This window comes from Macrotis lagotis, chromosome 1 (genome assembly GCF_037893015.1).
Source record: "Macrotis lagotis isolate mMagLag1 chromosome 1, bilby.v1.9.chrom.fasta, whole genome shotgun sequence".
NCBI classification, from domain to species: Eukaryota; Metazoa; Chordata; class Mammalia; order Peramelemorphia; family Peramelidae; genus Macrotis; species Macrotis lagotis.
In genome coordinates this window covers 183,463,237-183,478,263 of record NC_133658.1, presented here as the reverse complement: position 1 = coordinate 183,478,263, position 15,027 = coordinate 183,463,237, and the positions used below count along the sequence as shown (strand labels likewise).

Sequence of the window (15,027 nt, the reverse complement as noted above, 5' to 3'; positions counted from 1 at the left end):
CTTCGAATTCAGCTTTCTCCTGTGCTTCAACTATAAAAGCTCCCTCTACCTGCTCTATTCACTGAGAAGGTTCATATGAATATTATCAGTATCATTTTTCTATACATGCAGTTCATCCTCATTAAGTCCCTCATATTTCCCCCCTCTCCTCCAATCTCCATGCTTCACCTGAGTCCTGTATCTGAAGATCAAACGTTCTGTTCAGCTCTGGCCATTCCAAAAGGAACATTTGAAATTCCCCTGGTTCATTGAAAGTCCATCTTATTCCCTGGAAGAGGACATTCAGCCTTGCTGGGTAGTTCATTCTTGGCTGCATTCTAAGCTCTTTTGACTTCCGGTACATTTTATTCCAAGCCCTACGAGCTTCCAATGTAGTTGCTGCTAAATCCTGTGTGATCCTGACTGCAGCTCCAAGATATTTGAACTGTGTCCTTCTGGCTGCTTGTAATATTTTCTCTTTGACTTGGGAGTTCTGGAACTTGGCTATAATATTCCTAGGGGTTGGTTTTTTTGGGATCTCTTTCTGGCGGGGGGGGGGAGATTGGTGGATTCTCTCCATTTCTATTTTGCCCTCTGCTTCTAGAATATCAGGGCAATTTTCCTGTAGTAATTCTTTGAAAATGATGTCAAGGCTCTTTTCCTGATCATGACTTTCAGGTATTCCAATAATTTTTAAATTATCTTTCCTAAGTCTGTTTTCCATATCAGTTGTTTTTTCAATGAGATATTTCACATTTTCTTCTAATTTTTCATTTTTTTGGTTTTGAAGTATTGATTCCTGATTTCTGGTAAATTCATCACTCTCCCTGAATTCTATTCTTTGTCTGAAGGATTTGTTCTCCTCAGAGAGTTTTCTTATCTCTTTTTCCATCTGGCCAATTTTGCTTTTTAAAGCATTCTTCTCCTCAATAACTTTTTGAACTGTTTTACCTATTTGACCTAAGCTGGGTTTTAGCATGCTATTTTCTTCAGCATTTTTTTAGATTTCCTTGACTAAGCTGCTGACTTCATTTTCATGTTTTTCCTGCATCTCCTTTCTTTTCCCAGTTTTTCTTCTAACTCCCTCATTTGATTTTCAAAGTCTTTTTTGAGCTCTGTCATAGCCTGAGCCCAATTTCTGTTTTTCTTGGAGTCTTTAGATGCCGGAGCTTGTGCTTCCTCATCTTCAGACTGAGTATTTTGGTCCTTCTTGGGCTCATTTGCAAAATATTTCTCAATAGTCTTCTTTTTGTTTCTCTGCTTGCTCATTTTCCCAGCCTGGGCCTGGTTTTAGGGTGCTTCCTGAGCTTTTGGGACACTCCCACAAGGGTCTCAGTGTGTGAGGCTCTGTCCTCCCTCCTGGTCTGTGAATGACCATAAGCGCCCCCCTCTGCCACGGGGCTGAGGTGGGGGGGGGGGCCCTGTTGTTCTATGGGGGGGCCTAGACTGGGATCAGGATCTGAATGTGGTCAGAGCCCCAGAGTCCTGTTCCAGGGACAGAGGACAGAGTTCGGCAGTCTCTTTCTCTTCACTCCCCTCCCTCAGCTCAATGGGCTCATGCCCTGGGGGCTCCTGCTTATGGGCTCAGCCTGTTTCTGTTTCTGGGTCTAGGCTGCTGAAAGACCAAGCTGCTGGCTGTGTGCCCTGAGGGCTGGGCTCCACGTGCTCACTCTGGCAGAGGTCCCCGGCTATACACCCACTTTGTGCCTGGTGCTCCCTGGGGTGCAGCTCAGGAGACTCCCCCGCTGCTGTGAGCCTCGGCTCCCAGCGCCCTGGGGCTGCCTCCAGGAGGCTGAAGTTCTTTCACTCTGGTGGGCCACCCCTCCGACCCCAGGGAGCAGAGCCTTTCTGCTCTTTTCCAGGTTATCTTGAGTAGGAGAACTGCCTCACTGGGTCCCTTTGTGGGTTCTGTCTCTCGAAAGTTTAGTTAGAGTCCTTAGCTTATGAGTTTTATCAGAGAGCTCCTAAGACTGGATCCCTTCATGTCGCCATCTTGGCTCGGCCCCCTATTGCATTTCTTAGAGAAATAATTTTGGGTACCCAAGAGGCTATATCAAATGCTTTTAAATAAGATCACAAAATGAAACACTAGCTTAGAGGAATAGACAATTTCATTGTTTTCCTGTCTATCTTAAATTGTTCATTCTTTTTAAAATTTTAATTCCTTTTTTCCAATTATATACCAGGGCAATTTTCAACATTCATCCTTTTGTAAATTTTAGAGTTCCACATTTTTCTACTTCTCTTCCCTCCCTCTTCCTATGGCAGTTAACAATCTGATATAGATTATATATGTACAATTAATGTTTAACATATTTCCATATTGGTCATGGTATGAAAGATGAATTAGTACTAAAGGGGGGGAAGAACCATGAGAAAGAAAGAAAAAACATAAAAGAAAATTTTAAAATGAATATAGTATGTTTACCTGTTCATTCTAAGAACAATCCTAGAGCCAAATAATGTAACTAGAAAGTACCTTGGTTCATAACAACTTTTTATATTTAGGTAAATTATAGACCAGTTTTCAATAGCAGATTTTCCTTGGAGTTGACACTAGCATCAATGTCAACTAACTTCCCAATCTGGAAAACAATTTTGAATGTGGGATCTTGAATTTATATTTGTATGAGATCTTAGAAGTCATGTGCTCCATCTCTATGGTTTTATGTATTAGGAAACTGAGGCTCATAGAGATTATATCACTTTACCAAGGTCATAGAAGTTATGTGGCCAAGCTAGGATTTGAACTCAAGTCATTAATGAAATTTAGTATTTCTTCCTTTCCCTCACACCAGTCCCCATCAAATTCAAGTCATTAGAGTATCCAAACTGGGATAACAAATCCAAGTGGACAAGTTTGCCTCATATGCCAAGATCTTTGGAATCATGAATTTTCTAGAAATGGTCTGGAAATTAAGCCAATAGGAAAAGTCCAGTTAGTCTTATTCAAGTAATACAACGTAAAATTTAGTCATCTTAAGAGTATGGCAGGCACATACATTTTATTAATCATAATGAAATGTTTCTTGCTATTTCAGGTTATGTAATTCAATGGAAAATAAGAGAAATGGATGGATTCAAATAGGTTTAATAGTATGTGATAAAAATGTCTATAGAGAATTTGCATACTGTATAAGCCCATGTGCAGATGTGTGGCTATATATATGTATAAACATGCATGTGCATAAACAAATAGATATTTAGATAAATGGCATGCATGTGTGTATATAGGGATAGGTATAAACACACACATAAAGAAGAGTCAACAGTAGTATTCAGTAGGGTACTGGTATGATGGTGATACTATTTGTGGGTCATGGGAAATATCACAAGGAGGAAGGCTGAGGTGTTGTATAAATTACTGTTGGGAAAAGTATTGGATGTAGGATTAGATGTACTTGGTAAGGGGTCTGGCAAGTTACTTTGTGAATCATTCATACATAGGTTAGGAGGAAAAACTATTTGAAAATGTTTCCATAAGAAGTATAACCACATATGAATAGGGAAAGGAGTACCAAATTGATCCTTATGTATTCATTCTCAACTTAAAACCTTCTCTGTATGTAGATATGACTCTGTATTCTCAGTCTATGATTTTGAAGAACAAACTACAGAAGGGCCTAAGAATTTGGAAAGGATTCATGTTAGGACTCAGGGACACTCCCTATCACTTGTCCAAAGATCAACCTGGATAAATGCAGAATCACTTATTACCAAGATATTGCTCACTAAGTGATGAATTTGTCTAAAAACACTCAGTAAAATTTACTGAGGCATAGAAGAGTTATAAACTGTACCATTAGAAAGAAAATCTTAAAATTCTTAATTTGAAAACCACTGTGTTGAAAGATAAATTACAATGGCTCCATGAACTTAGATAAGAAGAAAAATGATATCTTATGCCATTATAATTTCCTTTTTAACATTATATATTCTATTTTATGTACTAAAAAAAAAGTTATTTTGAGACAAGATCCACAGGATTCATCAGACGTGTATGATGCCCAAAAAAGATTAAGAACCTGCATCCACTTTTGAATTATTGAAGTAAATTCTGACTCTTACTAGTCCTATGTACAAGATAATGGATTCTAATGCATTTTTTTCTGTATCTGTGTTTGATTGCTCCCTAGAAAAATACCAAGGGGTAAGAATTTAACCATTCAGAAAAAAATCACATCAATCTATTTATCTAATCTATCTCTCTATCTATCTAATTTTTATTTTGAAGATTGGGTCTCCCTATCTTGACCAAGCTAGAAATGCTGAGGCTATCTGCAGGTCCAACAACATTCTGATTGACATGGGAGATGTGCCTGACTGGATCTGACCTGGACTTCTTTGCTTTTCCTTAAGTAGTCGGTTTCCTGTGCCTGATGACTACAAGAGGAGAAAGGACCATATCCCCATGTTTATGCCAAACTTCATTTGTACCACATTCAGCTTAGATCAGAACTCAACCTCGAGCAGTCTATGACTCTCTGCTACTAGGGATTACAGGGGTGCACCACCACATTTTAAAAAAAATAATAATTTTGAACTTTTGAAAAGTGGCAGCACCTTCCCAGGTGACTGATTTATTGGACAGAAAAGACATTCATTCATTTGATTAACAGATGAGTTCCAGCCTAGTACAAGACAATGTGCTAGATGAAAGATACTATTGAGTTGGTAAAAACTCTTCTGTGTTTCCATCTATTCACATGCCTCATACAATAAGAGATATAAGTTTTGATCTTTTAAATTTATTATAGCTGTTTTCTCAAGGAGAGTTTATCTTTTGGAATCAAAGAACTAAAGTCTATAAAATGTGAGAATTATTTTTTAAAAATTTAAAAGATGACAAGTATAATGGATGTTAACTCTTTTTTCAGGCTGATCTTGGAGAAACACCAACAGAGTCCAAGAGTGAACCCAGACCAGCACCAGCAGAGAATGGAGTCAATCACACTACTTCACTGGCACCGAAACCACCATCTCAGGTTGTCCACAGTCAACCAGCCCCAGGTAACTAACAAGAGAAATTTTGTATAAAACATGGAGAAATGGGGCAGCTAGGTGGTACACTGGATGGAGCATCTGCTCTAGAGTCAAGAGGACCTAAATTCAAATCTGACCTCAGATACTTAATAATTACCTAGGTGTGTGTTCTTGGGCAAGTTATTTAACCTCATTGTCTTGTAACACCCCTCCAATGGAGAAACTAATTCTCGATATTGTGATTGATATTTAATGGAACCACATGGTTTGTTGAGTAAAAAAAAAATTCATACTTCTTCCCTGAGCAAATTTAAGTCTTATTACCCAGAAAGCAAGCAGCCTAATACTTACTACCTGAATAAATCTAAGTCACTCACCTTTCCTCTGTCTCTTTTTTAAAGGTTTATCAGTAATTGTGATTAATCTCACATGTAAGTCCCTTGATGTATTGGTCTGTAGCTATTTAGTCCAAATCTGAACTTTACTATAATGTTTTATCTACCTTGAATATTTGCCCTCTTCCTATCCACCCATACAACTCTTACCTATCCTTCAAATTCAAGTTGAAATGCCTCTACCTTCATGAACCTTTACTTGGCTACCTCATTCCTCATTAAAACTTTTTTTCTACATGGCTTAAGTTATCTTTTTTCAAATAATTGCCAGATAATTTTACAAGTCAGTTGCCAAATTTTGTCATTTTATCCCCTACATCTCTCAGACATGTGCCCTTCTCTTCATTTTCCATTGGAGATAACCCTGGATGAGAAACCTTTAAAAAGTTTCAAGAGACATACTTTCTGGGTAATTTGCTCATTTTATTAGTAAGACTAGCAGGTTATTAATAAAATAATGGCCATTTGGAACTCTCTCTTAGACCAAAGACCCTGAATGATGTGGGATCACAGTTCATATACACCCTTTGAAGAAGAGGTTTTCCTGAGGGGTGTCTCCTCAACTCTGATTGATTAATCAAATGGGAGGTGGGATATCTTGGGGTACATGATGGGTTACTCAAATCTTGGTCAAAGAGACATCAATTCCATATCACCTTTCTTGATAATAGTGAGAATCAACAATTTTCCAGTATCTGTCTGAGCAAACACAAGGAGCAGGAATACACTCATTAGCCCAAACTTAGAATTTCTCTTATCCATCTTGATTTTAAATCTCCAAGAGATTTTTAATCTCTAAAATAAATCTCTAAGAGAAATTTACCTCACTGATTGATTTCTTTTCTTTTTTTTTTTTTTTGCAAAGCAATGGTGTTAAGTATGCCCAAGGCCACACAACTAGGTAATTTTAAGTGTCTGAGACCTAATTTGAACTCAGGTACTCCTGATTCCAGGGCCAGTGCTCTATCCACTGTGCCACCTAGCCACCTTGATTGGTTTCTTGTGAGGAAATTGAAAAACCTTGGTCCTAATACAATAATTAATTATTAAATATAAGACAGAAATATTTATTTCTCACAACCTGAATTATTACAGTGACCTTCCAAATGTTTACTCAAGTCTCTTCCCATTCTAAGTCATCCTCCACAAAAATTCCAAAGCAGTTCTAAAAATACAAGTATACCTTTGTCATTGTCATTAATTCCTTTAACTACTCTTTATCTCTTCCATATCACATTTAAAGTTCTTCACAATCTGATTGCTCCCTTTGTCTCTAGATTTCTTACAAATTACTCTCATAGAATATATGGTTCAGTCTTATAGTTTCCTTGCCCTTCCTCTCCCCAGTTCTCATCTCTATACTTTTGAACTAGTTGTCACAGCTTGGAATACTCTTCCCTCTTCACATCAATTACTTAGAATTCCTTAGTTTCTTCAAGAACCAAGAATCAACCTTCAAAAATCACTTTCTGTGGGAGGTTTTTCATAGCCTCTGAAGCTGCTACTGCTTTCTTTTTTAGGTTACTTTTCTTCTATTTTGCATAAATAGCTTGTATAAATAGATATTTTTTATGTATATCTTATCTCTTCCATAGAACATGAACTTCTTGGGGACAGAGATAATTTTTCCTTATCCTCAAATGCTTAGTAACAGTGACTGTTATCTAGTAAGTGCTTAATATATGCTCACTGATTAATTGATTAAGAATTTAAAATTTAAAAGAATTTTGGAGATAATTTAATTTTCCATAGTCCTATTATAGATACATACATATATATAGCCTCTATCATTTATTTAATGATATGGTGTGTCACATTGTTGTCTTTATCCTATGATTCTGTCTTTGGGTTCCTTTGGGTTCCTTCTTAGACTCTAAACTTCTGGAAGGCAAGACATATTATTTTTATTTTGTTCCCTCTTATTTTTCATAATATTATTTCATAATATAATATTTTCATAATGTTGTATTTGTTTAAATGAATAATGAAATCAGGCAAAGTGAAAAGGAGTCACAATGTAGTATAGTGTCTTTGTTTTCCTCCTGACCGCTCCTCAGTCTCCTTTGTTGAATTCTCCTCCCAGTCACCCTCTAACCATAGGTGTTTGAGTTTCTTTCTCTTTTTCTATACTATTTCTCTTGATCTCATCAGCTCTCATAGATTTAATCACCCTATTTGTGCTAGTGATTCTGAAATCTACCTATCCTGCCCAGCTTCTTTGCTGACCACGTTTTGAATCTCTAAGTGTCTTTCAGACATCTTGAACTGGTTGTCCCTGTATTGTTCAGGCATTTCCAATTCTTGAGGACTCCATTTGGGGTTTTCTCAACAAAGATACTGGAGTGGTTTGCCATTTCTTTCTCCAACTCATTTTCACAAATGAAGAACTGAGGCAAACAGGGCTGGGTGACTTGCCCAGGGTCATACAGTTAGTAAGTGTCTGAAGCCAGATTTGAACTCAGGAGGATGAATCTCCCTAGCTTCAGGTCCAACTTTTTTATCCATTGCACATCTCTCAAAAGCAGTTCCTTCTCCTCGATGTTGCCAATCTCTAGTGCAGGCCTTTATCATCTCACATTTGGATTATTCCATTAACTTGTTTGTGAATTGGCCTGCCCCAGATCTCTTCCTACTTCAGTTCATCCTTCATATGGACACTAAAGTAATTTTCCTAAAGCATCATTTCGAATATGTTACCTTCGGCCAATTCACCATATTCTAGTAGTTTTCCCTATAACCTTTAGAATCTTCTACTTGGCATTGAAAGCCTTTCATAACCTAGCCCCCTCCTGCCTTTATAGACTTCTTACACCTTACTCTCTGCCATGAACTCTTCAATCCAGTGACACTGAATACCTGACTATAGCATGAATCTTTCTCTTGGCTCCGAGAAGTTTCTCTGACTGTCCCCTTACCCTGGAATGTTTTCCCCATATCCATCTCCTGGCTTTCCTGGCTTCCTTTAAATTCCAACAAAAATATCATCTTTATAAGAAACTTTTTCCTACCTCTATGAATTTCAGTACTTTTTCTCTGCTAATTACTTCCTAATAGTCCTGTGTAATTTATATTTGTTTGTTTGATTGTTGTCACTCTCATTAGAGAGCAGGAATAGTCTTTTGCCTCTTTTTTGTATCCCCAAGGACTTAGCATAGAGCCTGTTGATATTGTTTATTGTTCATTCTTGAAGGAATCCGTGACATCAGGGCATTGATGCTATGATATTCATTTGGATTTGAGTGAGGTAGGAGTTGTACAAAGTTGCCAGCCTTGATTTCTCCTGCAGAGCCATCTGAATCAGGATGACTGGAGATAACCCTGGATGAGAAGCAATCCAGGTTAAGTGTCTTGCTTAGGGTCACACAGTTAAGTGTCAAGTTTCTGAGTTTGGATTTGAACTCAGGACCTCCTAATCCCACTACTCTATTCACTGCTCCACCTAGCTGCCCTGGTATACAGTAGGTGCTTAATAAGTATACATTTCTATTCCAGTTCATTTCAAGTATCTTAACACATTATTACCAGAATAATATTTCTCATATTTTCATTATTTGAAAGATTCTGGTTGGTGACGATGCTGCCCTAAAAAGTAGAGACTTTATTAAAATAATGAATTTAGTTCTAACATACAAATGAAAGCTAAAACTGTTAGGTCTATAGAGCAAGAGAGTTCCAAGCTGCAGTGCTGCCCTAGGTTTACCACCAATATAATGAGCCTTTGAGGTGATGGGGAGGGAAGGAAGAACAAGCTAGCTCACGAAATTCAAACCAGTCCATGTCAAAAACATTAAAGCTCCCTATTTGGCAGCAGCAGGATCAGACCTTGAATGGCAGTTGCATTTCCAGTCTAGGTGAGATAGTGAGACCCAAGTCTCATAAACAAAACAAAGAATTTCATTGAATTTGTGAGAAATGGAAGAACTCCTTCATTCAAATATCACATCCTATAATGGCTCAGAAGCATTAAATGAAGTAGAAAAACCCCAAAGGTCATACAGACACAAAAATGTCATAATTCAAAATAAAATACTTCAGTCTTCTGAGTCTCCAATTCTTCCAGTGTAAAATGTATGCATCGTTTGTACAATATGCCTTCTAAGGCTATTTTAGGAAATGCTTTGTAAAACATAATAGAAATGTAAATTATTTTTTGTTATTGATACCAGTACTACTGTTTTTGCAAAAGTTAATATTTATATTTCTTGATATTAATTGGTTTAAAAAAAAAAAGACAATGGTTGAAGTGTTGGTTATGTCAAGAATCTGGAGTTTCATCTCTTCTACCCAGACACATCCTTAACCATCATTAAGTTATAACCTTAAAGAGACGTCTGAGCAACAGAAAGATAAAGTGAGTTTTCCATGGTCACCAATATCAATGGTAGAATCTGAAGTGATTTCTTGCTGACTGCAGGGCCAGCAATCTATGCAATACTATGCGTCTCTCTAAAAATTTATAGTTTAAAAAAACTTTCAAGTAAAATATTTTCCAGATATAGACTTCAAAAATTTAGGTATCATTTAAATATAAGTTCTTAGAATTCATGAGCAAAAACAGGTTCATATTTATAATCCCAAGGTTACTGATAGAATTTAGTTCAACACATTGCTATTTTGATTTGTACCAAAAGGTGGCAGTAGTAATCTTATATTGTATTTGGTTAAAAAAAAAAAATGAATATTTAGCTCCACTGAGTAAAATTCTTTTTTCTCCTTGCCCATGTGAACTGAGATCATGATTTCATTTTTTCCAGGATTTGTTTCCAAGTTTTAGAAGTGAAAATGGAATAAGATTCTCTATGTAGCAACTTAAGTTAGGAGACATACTTTATGCAGGAACACACCAAAAATAAATCTTTTCTTCTTCTTTAATTTAGGTTCAGTAAAAGCACCTGCAAAAACTGAAGATCTTATTCAGAGTGTCTTAACAGGTAAAGTAAAAATACCCCCAATACCCGGAGCTACTTGATTTAGGCTAAAATAAAGGCATGTGTGTATATGTATATCCAGATACTCCCTTTATTTGTTTGAATATTCCCTTGACATTTCCTCTCTTTCATAAGGAAACTTGTCATTTTATAAACAACAGTTAAGGATTAGATCTATGACAAAACTACTAAGGAATGACTCACAAACAGAAAATCTTGTAGGCCTCAGAAAAATGACTCATTAAATAGTAACATCTGTTTTCAAATAGAAATTACTAAAATACTTTTCCATTAAAGTCTTCCTCTGTACTTCATTGTCAGATAGAACCTTTATTAATGGAAGACAAAGTCTGGCAGGTTCAATTAAGTGAATGGTATTGTCTTTCATATGTACTGTAGCTAATTTTGGGGGGGGAGGTTTGGAGGACAGTGAGATTAAGTGACTTGTCCAAGGTCACACAGCTAGTAGGTATCAAGTGTATGAGGTCATATTTGAACTCAGATCCTCCTGACTTCAGGGTCAGTGCTCTATTCGCTGCACTACCTAGCTGCCCAAGTAGCTAATTTTTAAGTCTTTTCTCCAGCCTGAAAATAAAACAATTAATTTTGGGCCATAACAACTCTTAAAGATCACTTAATGAGTCGTAGTTGAATCTTCACTGTGATAATTGAATCCACTGAATTGAAAGTGACTGCAGTCCGTCCACATATCTGCATTCCTGTATCCACAAACCCTTCAAAATATGGAAATAAAAATTTCAAAGTAACCATTGATGAATTATTGACCATTAAATTAACCACAACTGACCATAGTGACCTCAATAGACCTATTACAGAACTAACAATAGTTGGTGATTGGAAACACAGAATCACATCTACTTTTGATAACAATTATAGCTGAATGATGTCAGAACTCTGTCAACTCTCAGATTTAATGAACGTATCTATGGTACTACTCCTTATCAGTCATAAATGTACTTTCTATATTCCAAGTTCATGAAACACTTTTAAGTGGATATTGGTAAACCTATGGTTTGCCAAAATTTATAGGCATATTTTTGACAACTAAGACTTTATACAGTGAGATGATATTAGCTAATTATAAATCAGTCAGATTTCCTAATAATCAAGCTAAGCCCCAAAGAAGAGATGGAAAAAAAATGTAACCCCCTCCTTTCTTTATAGGCAAGGAGACACTATAGGTGTGGAGAACACTATATGTGGTAAGACTAGATTGATGTTTGGTTGTTTTTGTTGAACTATTTTCAGGAAATTATTATCAAGATTGGGGAAGGGAAGGAAGGAGTCCCACACTACTAAGTGCCAGACAAATAAGTGCTTTACAATGATTCCCACAACATCCTTGCTAAACAAGATTATTGTTATGCCTATTTGATAGTGGAAAAAAACTGAGAAAAAAGTTGTGACTTTTCCAGTGTCTCACAATAAGCGTCTAAGACCGAAGTTGAACCCAGGACTTCCTAATTCCAAGCCCAATGTTCCATTCCCTGTTACTTAGTTGAGTCTATATTTAATATATTTATTTAATACATTCAACAATGAAAATGAAAGAAAAACAAAATACAATAATGAAAATTTTAAAAGAGCATACTTTTAAAAAAGTAATATTGGTTTAACTCCAAGAGAGAATAAATATAGGTACCTACTTTTCCCTTCAACCTCTCTATAGAAAAAGAATAATGAAACATTTTAAACTGTGAAATAAAATGATAAACCATTAGAACAAGCAATTGACAAATTTATGAAACAATTTTTCAGTTCACAGAACAACTTCTTTTGATTCAGAAACAATGGGATGAGCTTTAAAAATGTCCCCAACTTTGCAGTCATGCCTCCTCATGATAGTGATTTCCTTGGGTTCAAAGGTGGTATAAAACACTCTACCTCCTCACCCAGGAATGCAGATATTTGAATGGACTGTGGTCACTTTCAATTCAGTGGATTCAACGATCATATATTAGGCATTTTCTATGGATCATGTGCTATTTTGCCAAAGGTACCCAAGTGTTATAGTTCCTGCCTATACTTTTCCTGAGATTGTATTACATATTCCCAAATAAAAATATAAATTACAGGAAACAGTGACTCATAACCAAGCAGATAAGTAAAGGTCTGATATATATGTATATGTATGTATATACAGCTAGTGGCGTATGAATTTAGTCTTAAAGTGAACTAAAATTGGAAGAAATGAAGGTAAGGTAGCAGTGTATTCTACCTATGGGAGAAAGCCTGTGCAGTAGTCTGTTGGGGTGCTAATATCTTGACTGGGTTTTCCATAACGTTGTATTAACTTATTACCCCTTGTGTAATTAATTTTCTTTCCATGTACATTGTTATTAATATTCCAAAAAAGTATGATTCATTCAAAAGCTGCATTTTAACAAAGTTTTCATTATTACAAGCTGAATATTTTAAAGGCTTCAAAAATTAAGAGCAATAAACTGATGACAGGTCCACATTTTATCATTCAGAATATTTTAACAGCACCACTCTAGTTTATTCAAAGATTTAATTTCTTGGATATATATTCTACAAAATGATATTGACCCATCTTTCCCAGGATCTCCAAAAGAAGAAATCTGACATTAATAAATTTGGGTTTGAATATTCCAAAACACTTGTCCTTCTAATTAATCAAATGCCACTTTGTTTTTTGCAGATGTGGAGGCCCAGACAATTGAGGAGTTAAAACAGCAAAAGTCTTTTGTTAAACTACAGAAGAAGCATTATAAAGAAATGAAGGATCTTGTGAAGAGACACCACAAGAAAACCACAGACCTCATCAAAGAGCACACCACAAAGTACAATGAGATTCAAAACGATTACTTACGAAGGAGGGCTGTCCTAGAAAAAAATGCAAAAAGGGACAGTAAGAAGAAGTAAGTTGAATGAATGTCCTTTCTTATTTTAACACTAAAAATCTGGAACCAGTAACAGGTTGTTTGAGGTTCTTGGAGGTTTTATCTAAGAAAAAGCATTCTTGATGGAATAGAAAGAACTTTGAATCCAGGACCATAGGATTGAGATTATAATCCCACTTCTGTCCCCTAACCATCTATGTGACCTGGACAAATCACTTGAATTCTCTAGACGTCAATTGCCATGTCTAGAAAATGAGTGCTATTAGACTAAACTCCTTCTAAGATTCCCTTCCTACTCTAGATTTCTGATTGGGCTAGAAAACAATCCAGTCTACCCCTCCATACTCATCTCCCATTGTCCTCAGTTTAGCCTTCTCTGATGAAGATGAGAGTCTCTAGTGAGACATATGGAGATCAAATAATATGCACAATGAGCATTAGGGTTGCTAGGTGACTCAGTGAATAGATGCAGGGCATGGAGTCAAAAAGACCTGAATTCAAATAGGTCAGTAGACACTTACTAGTTGTGTGATCCTGGGCAAGTCACTTCACCCTGTTTACCTCCATTTCCTCATCCGAAAAATGAGCTGGAGAAGGAAGTAGCAACCACTTCAAATATCTTTGTCAAGAAAACCCCAAATGAGGTCTCAAGAGAAAGACCACAACTGAACTGTCTAAACAATAAAAAATATACATGACTTTAAATACCCTTAAAGAGCTGAAATCCTGAATTTTGTTCTGAGAATTGTTGATAATCATAGGAGACAAAGTAAGACTGGTTTAAATCAATAAAGCATCCTATGTTAGGACAATAACTTATAGTGGAAAATGTCTGCATTCTCTTTCTGTTACCGATTATTAAAGATTTAGAAGTTGAAGAAAGAAGATTTAAGGCCATTGAAAAGGCAAAGGAATTAGCATGCTCTCTGGGAATTTAAAACTCCTCAGGATTTTATTATGGCAAAATTTACAAATATACAGATTAAAACTCCTAGAAAAGCAGTAACCACCTTAAGAAGGTGAAGCTTGACTGAAAGTGAGAGACAGATAGTCAGACAGACAGAAAGGCAAAGACAGATAAGAGAGAAAAGGACAGGTAGCCATGGGGCTTGGCTTAGTCTGGCCACGTGGCAAGGGGGGAGCCCTTGTGGTCCCTTTGGTCTAAGAAAGAGCATGAGAAAAACCCATCTCTGCTGGAGTCAAAAAAGAAGGAAAGAAAAAAGGAAAGAAGCTGTGGTGCTTCCTATTAATACTCTTCTGTGGTAGGTTGGGCATGGGGTACTCAGGGAATGGTCCTACACTTTGGGCCAGGTATCTTCCAATGGCAAACTATGTACTGGTCCTTCCTGCTCCAAGGTGCAGGACCCCCAAGTTCATCATGTCATTTCCTGTCACACCAACACCTATGACCAAGGTTAGGTGAAAGGGAAAATGGGGGACAAGATACAAAACAACAGGGTCAAGCGGCAACAAGATACAATCCACAATCAAGGTCAGTTTACATCTCAGTTGTAAACAGCCTTCTACAATCAACAAGATTTTAGTATCATTAAAGCTACATTCATAATTCTCTACATCATTTCCCTAAATCATTGTTCAATGTTTTTTATATCTTTGGGGTTACCAGTGAAAGGATGACTAATTTCTACAAGTCCTTCTTAGATCTTCTTCCTAAATTAGAAGTGAGGTATTTTAGATATCAAAGGTAGTTAGGAGGTGCAATGGATAGAGCACTGCATTTGGAGTCAGGAAGATTCTTCAAATCTGGACACTTAATACCTATGTGAACCTGGACAAGCCATTTAACCCTGTTTGCCTCTGTTTCCTCATCTTAAATTGAGTTAGAGAAGGAAATGG

General features: G+C 36.6%; 1 protein-coding gene across 1 annotated transcript in view; it reads left to right on the top strand.

Moving 5' to 3' along the window:
• Nucleotides 1-15,027, top strand: part of PLCB1 (phospholipase C beta 1) — a 964,239-nt gene that overhangs the window by 810,148 nt on the left and 139,064 nt on the right. The window contains exons 24-26 of the mRNA XM_074209479.1: nucleotides 4,857-4,989; nucleotides 10,235-10,288; nucleotides 12,969-13,188. Of these exons, the coding sequence (XP_074065580.1) occupies nucleotides 4,857-4,989; nucleotides 10,235-10,288; nucleotides 12,969-13,188 (407 nt within the window). The remainder of the gene's footprint in view (nucleotides 1-4,856; nucleotides 4,990-10,234; nucleotides 10,289-12,968; nucleotides 13,189-15,027) is intronic.